This window comes from Serpula lacrymans, assembly GCF_000218685.1.
Source record: "Serpula lacrymans var. lacrymans S7.9 unplaced genomic scaffold SERLAscaffold_2, whole genome shotgun sequence".
Lineage (NCBI taxonomy): Eukaryota > Fungi > Basidiomycota > Agaricomycetes > Boletales > Serpulaceae > Serpula > Serpula lacrymans.
Window position 1 is genome coordinate 1,261,831 of NW_006763291.1, and position 9,240 is coordinate 1,271,070.

At 52.1% G+C, this 9,240-nt stretch overlaps 2 protein-coding genes across 2 annotated transcripts; both read right to left on the reverse strand.

Annotated features, from left to right (window-relative positions):
- Window positions 1-778: 778 nt before the first annotated feature.
- Window positions 779-3,928, reverse strand: SERLADRAFT_412866 (uncharacterized protein; the record flags this gene model as incomplete). Its single annotated transcript, XM_007313496.1, has 5 exons — window positions 779-2,242; window positions 2,311-2,458; window positions 2,515-3,208; window positions 3,272-3,532; window positions 3,611-3,928. 5 exons carry the CDS (start codon window positions 3,926-3,928, stop codon window positions 1,237-1,239), a joined length of 2,427 nt encoding a protein of 808 aa, XP_007313558.1.
- Window positions 3,929-5,676: 1,748 nt separating this feature from the next.
- Window positions 5,677-6,062, reverse strand: SERLADRAFT_456903 (uncharacterized protein; the record flags this gene model as incomplete). Its single annotated transcript, XM_007313497.1, has 1 exon — window positions 5,677-6,062. The coding sequence occupies one exon, from the start codon at window positions 5,994-5,996 to the stop codon at window positions 5,838-5,840; it is 159 nt and encodes a 52-aa protein (XP_007313559.1).
- Window positions 6,063-9,240: the final 3,178 nt, after the last annotated feature.

Sequence of the window (9,240 nt, forward strand, 5' to 3'; positions counted from 1 at the left end):
CAACCTCACATCGCTGTCCTTGATAAATGGACCTTACCTGTACGATACATTATGTGGCTCCAATTTTAGACGTATGCTCGTTTCATCGCCCATGCTAGAGGCAAGTGCCCAACCCTACCAGTCTATCCAAGATCTCTATATTGATGATTCTCTAGGTTCTCTGCATTCGCCTCGATTATAGGCTTTGTAACATCAACCCAGTATTCTCAGGAATACACTGGCCTCGTCTACGCAAATTATCCCTCAAGATTTTTGCGGATCCAAGGGATCATGGAAGGGCATTTGCCAATTTTCTAGAGTGTCATCCGACACTTGAGGACGTTGAATGGCAATATCTTCACCCCATAAACCTGAGATCTGGCAGTCTGCCTTTACTGCGTCAATTATCCACGGCAGATGACGGTAACGGGATTTTAGAGGTCATTCGGCACCCCACAACACCTCCTCGGCCTATCCAGAGCCTAGGCAAAGTCCCGCTAAATACTAGATACTTGATAGCATTGAAAACCATCGACAGAAACGTTCTACACAAGCTGGAGCTCCATTTTTTCGAGTCGCTCGACTCTCTACGCAGTGTTGCTAACATGTTTCCAAACTTGATGTGGTTGCGCGTACCGTCCGTCGACTATCAACACGATTATACCACAGCCACGTATTCGTCTATTCACATGGTACGTGTTTTTATTTAGTATGCCAATCTCCTTTTTTCATATATATTTCGAGCAGGGCGAGTGGGCGGAACTTCTCCCATTATTCCCAAGGCTGGAAGTGTTTCATGGAGTATCATTTCTGAAAGATGTCGAACCTTACAATAACGACGATAGAGCTGCTGACCTCAAGGCGTTATGCCCGCATCTACGGCGAATAGATCATTGGGGCGATACATCCGATATCATCGTCATCATCCATCAGGAAGGGAGTCGAGTGACGTGGAAAGAGATGCTGGTCTATAATTATGTTGAGTGTTTGTAAGAGTGTTTTTCGGCTCAGTCGATGATTCGGGGATATCAGATACCAGTTTAAACTAATGGAATTTTCTTATTATTGTCAACTTGTACTCTGTGTAATACACTGGGTTGGAACAGTATAAAACTACGACAGATAATGTTATTGGGGCTAGTGACTGAACAAGAGTGGTGAGATAGACGATCCTTGCGATGATTGAACTGGGAAATTTTGCAGGTAACCTAGTTGCTACAGGTATAAGTTGAATGCGTAAATTATGTGGTTTTGTTGTTAATATTGTAAGCCCTTGATGCGCCCTTTTGCATGTATTCCCTCTAATTCCATAGATTCCACGCCATCTCCTCTGTTCTTCCGCCACGCCTCTACGATTGACTTACCCTCAATAGGTAGCACATTGGCATCACGCGTGCCCACCGTAATGTGCATCCTTCCTCTCACCTCTTCAGGTAACTTGGACACAAACTCATGTCCCTCCTGTCCATCGTCAGTGTGGCCCAGAGCATCCGTATCAACCTCCAGATCATCCACCGTGATTGCCATCACACGTTCGTTCCAGACGAGATGTCCCAAATTAAACTTGAAGAGAGGAGGTGCTGGGGTCCGGTGTAAAGCACTGCATCGTTCCCAAAGCTCGTACTCAGCCGGAAGTGTGTTTCGGTGCACAATCGTGACATGTGGCCTCCCTGCCACTCTTTTATCGCTGACCAATTGTTCCCAGAGCGCCTTCCCACTCTCTGGCACATCGTCGGCTTCTCGCAGCTTCTCTCCGATGGACTGGACCAGATCAACCTCAGCCAGCAATCCGAAATAGCGTGGAGTGGCATCGTCGTCGTCGCTCTTCTTCTTCTTTTTCTTATCATCTGGCTTTTTAGACCTTGGGACGTATCCCATAGCTAGTTGTGCCGCTTCACTAATCTTCTCTTCGCTCGGTCGCTCAAGCCCTAAAATATCTACGCAGCCATCGACTGCTCTCCTTATCGCTTGCTCTGGAGTTTCCTCCACGTTCATTTCAATGGTGACGTCCATCTCGTTGTCTGATAGCTCTTCATAGCCTTTGAGGAATTGCCAAATGGCGTCTTCGTGTGATTTCGTGATCTTGTCAGCGCGCAGTGATTGGTGATTGTCGCCCCGCGAAAATACACGGTCTCCACAAATCCGCTGGATAGTGGCCGGGGGCTCGTCGAGTGCCCAATTAAGGGCCAGTAGCCTTACGGGCGGATCCATATGGGAGACAGCTTCACGAAGCTGTTCACGATGTTGCACAAGATGGTTATTTCTGTACAAAAATTGGTATCAGATTAATCAGATTATCAAGGGTCTCAGCGAAATGGGTAACACGCTTACTTATCAGCTATAACCACATCATGTAATTTCAGTAGTTCAACAACATTCTTGATAAAAATAGGCGCAGGTTTTTTAGCTTGGACGTCGTCACTTTGCGTGTGACCAAACTTAAACAGATGAGCGAGAGCAACGGCGACAGTTGTTTTACCTGCGCGAAGAGAATGAGTAATGATCACTGACATCGAGAGAGAGTGGATTACTTACCACACCCAGGAATAGCTATCGGAACGATGATCGTTTTTCCAAACGCCTTATCGCTCGCAGCGGATTCCTTGATCTCACTCAGATCAGTTTTGCCTCCGTCGTCTTCCAGCCATCTGAGAAACTTCTCCCTGGTGCTAATGATACCCTTGCCCTTCGTATATTCAGAGAAAGCACCCCGGTTCTTCGATATCTCTTCTTTGACCCACTTGATATACACCTTGGTCTCGGGCCTTTTCAATTTTGACCTTGGAAGCTTTGCATCTTGCAAAGAACCTTTTGTGTTTAAAAGAATCTTCGTGATTTCGCGCCAATCTCTATACATCATATAGGGTTCATCGAATTTGACTTTGAAGAAAAAGGAAGAGCCAGCAGGATAGGGTGGAGGACATGTAGTGTTTCGATCGCTGGCATGAGTGGGCACGGAAATGTGAGTCCGAACGACAAATCCTTCGAGGGCTTCATCATTCCACTTCCCTGTTTCGCCAATCTTGTCCGTGAAAGCTTTGACCTCTGGAATTGTCTGGAGTTCTATAGACGCAGTTTTAATGAAGCCCCACTCGTCTGCAAATGCGTCCACTGCGGTAGTTGGCAATGTGCGGAATGCTTTTGTAGTTTCGTTGAAGCCATGAAGATGAAGGCCTGATTTGTCAGATGAGTACGGAAGTACGTGTTCCTCGAAACTATCGTCACAGAGCTGCGGAGAATTGAGATAGCTTGAGTATGCATGGGCCAGCAACAAAGTGTTCACACTACATACCTCAGCTATAGCAGTCCAATTCTTCTCCCATAAAGTGGAAGCGAACTGCTCTTCTGTCTTTCCCTTGTCAGCCAGATGACGTCGCAACCATCGGTGACCTGCTTCGGAGTGCGACTCGGTAACACCTTTTACGGGACCAAGCGAGTGTTTCGAAGTCACAAGCAGTTTCGAAGGAGTAAGCGCAGCGATGAAGATAATGCATCCGTTAGATTTGAGTGTCAGTGTATATGGAGAGCCGGTGTAAGCTTCCAAGGATTTCCACTAAGTTTATAGGGGAGGAAGGGTCATCCATCAATTCGATCAGAATGACTCGGTGAAACGACATAATAATGTACATACATTTGTCCAAGGCACTTCTCCAATATTGAAGAATTTATCGTATCCTCTGACAACGATTCGATGTTTGGCCTTTCCAGTACCATCCACACCATCGTTCTTGTCGGAAAGTTTCAGAGAAAACAGTCCTCTCGCCAATGTCGGGAAAGGAGAAGGAATGTCATAATACTTGAATTCATTCATCTTCCAGCTTCGAACGGTAACTTCTGGATCGGAAGGCGCGGCATACTCTGACGACCGCACAAGTTTGGGCGATTTCGAGGATAGCATGTAGAGGTCGGCGATGAGCTGCGAGTCTTCTGGGCTACATGGAGGGGTCATGTTGGAGATGGTTCTCTTGAACGACGAAAGAAATGGTATATCATATGATCGGAAAGTCCGGGTTAAATATGGGCTCAGGCCCTTTGAAAGATGAGTCAAGATGGTGGAATGAGTCACTTTTGAGTCACTTTGTTGGTTTGCAGTGTACAGACTCGTTTGCACTGGTCCCTATAAAAAGCAAGCGATATCGAAGTCAATAGCCTTGGATCCTAACAAGGACAAACTTGAAGTTTGCGGTGCCATACAGTCATCAAAGCACTGGTTCCATGATACTCAGATACTGACAGGTAGCATAGTCATGCCCCTTCGAAACCGCCCAGTCTTGACCCCGACATATCCGCAACGCGTTTGACATCTGTTGCAACATCTCGTTTGATTCCCAGAGACGGTCCCCGAAGCGCGCTATCATCCCGCTCTCGATCTTCTTCTTCTCAAATTAGTCGCCACCAACGGCGAAGACGTCCGTTTTCATGGTTGGACCTTATCCCATGCATCGCAAGGGGCTGTCGATCGTATCGTCTTCATCGTCCTCGACCCGGACACGGAAGCCAGTCTTTGTGGCAGAGCTTGAAGACGACGACTGGATCAACCGGCCCTTCCAAACGCGCCGAGGCTAACCGTCAGATTCGCTCGCGCTTCGACCTCATGCAAGGCACCTGCCCAATTCCCCATATCGCATGGGGCCCAGCTTCGTCGGCGCACGAGTTCGCTTTTACCAACGCGAGCGGTCATAGGATTTGACCCGCCCGAGCTAGCCCGTCCCCACGCCATCCGACTCTAACCCCGCGATGTCCTCGCTGGCGAGTAGTCCGTCGGCCTTCCTTCCCAGGAAGACGTCAACGAGGTGAAGGAGATACTCGCGTACTCATCGGAAAAGGACTGCGATGGGTTGTAGGGCTCGGGTGTAGATGGGGGCGTGTTGAGCCTTTCTTCCGTTCTTGCTCATCAAATGCATATCAACTGCCCCGCCATCCTCCCTCTCGCGCATGCATTTCCCCTCGTCTAACCTGGACCGGCCATCGATCTCGGGACGCGCGGTGACCCATCTAGCCAAACAGAACATCAAGATCCACCCAGACACGATAGGCTCGCAGCGTTACTAATACGTCCATCTTCCAGCCACAGCCTCCCGGTCCCCAAGTTCACGCTATTAAGCCATTAAGCCATGCCCACCCCCCTCTTGGACCCCTCGAGGACTCGACATACGATTTACATACCATATATCGAACTACAAGGAATTGAGACATCTCCACTCCCGGTGACCTGGTGCTAGAGTTTTACTGGCAGTCAGCCAATCCAGTACTCATATCTCCCCCACCTCATGTCCATCGCCGCCACTGGCATCTTCGAGCTTCAAACTTGTAACTTTCCATTTGAAAATTCAAAACCGCCAGAAAGTTGAAAACGCGACGAAGCTACCAAGACAAACAGCCCCGATCCGATCATGATAGACTTCAGCCCCATCCCACTGGCATCTCGTTCATCTCGTTCGTCTCTCGCCCTCTCATCTTGTATCCCACCTCACATCCGCGTCAAGCCCAAAACACCACCCGCAGCATGTTCATTCAGCGTCTTTACGTCTACGTTTACGTTTGCAGTGTATAGAATAGTACGTGTATGTGATAGGTCACGCAATGTGTTGTTTGTTATTCGTGTAACGACTCGGAGAGCGTCTGAATTCTAATAACAGGTGTTGATATGCCTGAAGCAGATAGCTGGAAGTGTATCATTGCGCGAACACCCTGACCACGACACGAAAGCAAAAAAAAAAAACAGAAAAGTAAAGACTTGAAATCCAAAAAAAAATAATGAGAAATGTAGATTTTCTATTGATGATGACCATGATGTTGATGACGAAAGGAAAGGAAAGGAAAAGAAAAAAAAAAGGGAATTCCATACTATAGCTAGTCTAAAGATGATTGAGATGCATTAGAAGAGTGAAAACACCCGAGTCCAACTTCAAAGGAACGAAAAATGAAAAAAATGAAAGTAGCATAAACGAGAGACACGTGAAAATCTCAGCAATGACCGAGTGAAGCACCATCACCATCAACAGCACCGAACCCATCGTCCCTCCACTTCCCCCCCCCTACTGAACAACCTACAAACTAAACACCCCCCCCGCCCTCCTCCGACTCTGCACCGGATGCACCACCACAAGCGAAATCCCCAGGCCGACCGTCAACCCGATCGAGACTGAGATCAGCTGGAGGGCGACCTGGAAGCCGCCGAGGTAGGACGAGGACGTGCCGCTCGTCGTGTCGGAGACAAAGTTGAGGAGACCGCCGTTGCCGAGGCCCGAGGGCACTTGGAAGAGGATGCCGGTGATCTGAGTGGGAGGGGTGGGTGGGGGTGCCTATCGAGCAGAAGGAGAGGGACGTACCATAACGACAAACGCGTTCCCATTGAAGAACCGTCCATACAGATTCGACACAAACCCCACCGCGAACGCCCTATTGACATCATACACCGCCAATGCGCATCTCATCAGCATCTCCCACTTTTCGAAAACACAAAAAAGGCAAAACGGCAAGGAGGGAAAGGGAGGAGGGGAAGGGAGGAAGGGAGGAAAGACGCACCCAACAGCCGCACTGATATCACTCTGACTCGGAAACTTGGTGCTCGCAAAATGATTCGTCACCCAGCCGATACACGACACCGCTATCAACAGCACCTGTGCATCGATGATACCCACGTCAAAATCAGGGATTTCAAATAATCAAAAATTCAAACATTCAAAAAAGAAAAAGAACGTCCTCCTCAGATCGAAAATCCAAAATCCAAAAAAAACACTCACGAATTCCTTCCGGAAAATAGGCGCCTGATTCCTCAAGCTCAAAAAGAACGAATACATCGGGACCGTCAAGAACGCTACCGTGCACAAAAACGCAATCACCATCAGCACCCATCCCCCACCCCTTCCTCAACCCCCCGAAAAAACGCCACTCACCCCAATACAACCCCGCCGTCCTCTGCCACCACGGCCCCAGCGGATCATGACTCTCCACACAACTGTAATCCGTCGCCCCCACCACCGTTTTCCCCACCATCTTCTGATACATCTCCGCCCCCATCGCCAGCCCAAAGCCGAGGAAGAGGGAGTACATGAGCGCGAAGCAGAGGCGCACGGCGCCTGCGACGAGCGAGCGAGAGGAGATTTCGAGCGAGCCGCAGAGGACGATGAAGCCCTGGCAAAGGGAGGGCGTAAGCGGGGAGGGGAGGGGAGGGAGAAGGGGGAAAAAGCACCCACCGGTAAAATCAACACCACCGAACTCGATGCCACCGCCGAATAACAAAAATGATACGTACTGGCCCAACCCCGCGCTCACAAAGCTCAACAGCGTCGCAATCGTGATCTCAAAAATATTGCTGTACAGCTCGTTCCGCACGCTCAGCAGCTGCACGCCCACCAGGAGCGCACCGAGCGGGGCGACGACGAGGCAGTCGATGAAGCTGCCGCTGAAGGACACGCTGCAGATCGCGGCGGAGCACATCCCGCCGATGAGCACGAGTTGGACGCGGTTGTAGAGGGGCTTTTTGTGCATGAGCGCGTCGAGGGCGGTGGTGGCGGAGGAGACGGACATGTCGTCGTGGATGACCTACGGCGTAGAAGCATTAGCTGATCAGGCGTCGATTTCACCCCCTATACGCGTAGACACTCACAGCCCAATACAACCCATGCGCATCCCCCAACTTTCCTAGATCAAGCGCACTCCCCTGCCTAATAAACTTGACGTTACTCGTCCCCGTCGCACTGTCCTCAAACGAGATGAGCATCACGTCGGGCAGATACAAGCAGCTAAGCTCCACATCCAGCACACGCGCCGTGCTCTGGATCTGCGCCTGCAGACGATGCGTTGGCCCGCCAAACATCATCATCGCGCGCGCCAGCTTCAGGATGAATTCTTGGCGCTGGAGGATGGCGGCGACGTGGCGCGTGATCTGTCGTCGTCGTTGTCATGGTCAGCAACACGCAGGAGCCAAACACAGGGCGGAGAGCAACGCACATAAACCTCCGCCTTCTTCCTCTTCCTCCTCTTCTCCCTCTCCCTCTCTCTCTCCCTCTTCTCCCTCCTCTCCCTCTCCTTCACCTCCCTCGCCTCCTTATGCAACCTCTCCTTCTCCGCCCTCTCATTCGCCTCCTTCGCCTCCCTCTCCGCCCTCTCCACCCACTTTTCATCCAGCCATTCGTCCCGCTCGCGGTCGACGGAGAGAGAGCCGGGAGTGCCGCTGGGGGTGCCGCTATGGCTTCCGGTGCGGCTCATGAGGGGCGTATTGCCACGGCTGCCTACAAAACCGATGCAACACATCAATCCAAACGCCTCCCCAAAACCGATGCAACACATCCATCCAAACGCAAAAAGCACTCACCGCCACCAAACCCAATCCCCACTCCCACCCCCGTCATACCCCCCAACGGCGTCCCAGGCAAGGAAAAGCCCTTGACGTGTCCGTGTCCGAGTCCAAGCCCATGCCCATCCAATCCGAGCCCATGCGACGACGCATGTTCCAAGTCGCGCAACACCCCACTCCACCTCTTCCTTCCCGTCCCAGCCCCCGTCTTCACGCCTTCCGTCCCAGCGCCGGTTCCCACCGCAGCCATCGCACTCGGGCTCCCGCCCACCCCTACAGATGTAGACCCAGATCCGGATGCAGATGCAGAAGCAAGCGACGACTCCGGCGTCCCCCCTTCCCCTTCACCGGCACCATCACCGGCAGGCGGGGCCACCGCCACCACCTCATGCTCCCCCCCCTCCTCCAACACAGCCCCCATCCCCATCCCGTTCCCCATCGCCCTCTCCACAAGCGACTGCGCGCTCCTCGTCCGCCTCACCCCCTCCTTCCTCGCGCTCCTCGCGCCGCCGCCCTCGCCCCCCCGCCTGCCGCCCTCCCCTCCGCCCACGTCGCCCCCCTCGCCGGGACTCTCGCCCTCCCCAGACGGCTCATCCACGCTATACCTAACCAGCCCCCACCCACCCCTCCTCTTCAGATTCGGCCCCAGCGCCGCAGACGTGGGCGCAGCTGCACCGGCGATGTTGCCCGTGCTGGCGATGAGCGGGCCAAAGACGCCTGCTGCCGTGCGTGATTTGGGGGGGACCGAGGGGCCTGCAGCGAGAGGGGGGCGTCAGTGAGACGACGAAGGGACACGAGACACGGCGGAAGGAAAAATTGGAAACTCACCCGTCAAGCCGAAACTCGCCAACGGCTTCACGACATCACTCGCAAACTCGCGCAAGAGCGAGGAGGCAGAGTCGGAGGTGAGCGTCCTGCCGAGCGCAGGCGGTCGCGGGTCGTGGCTTCCCTTCTCTTTC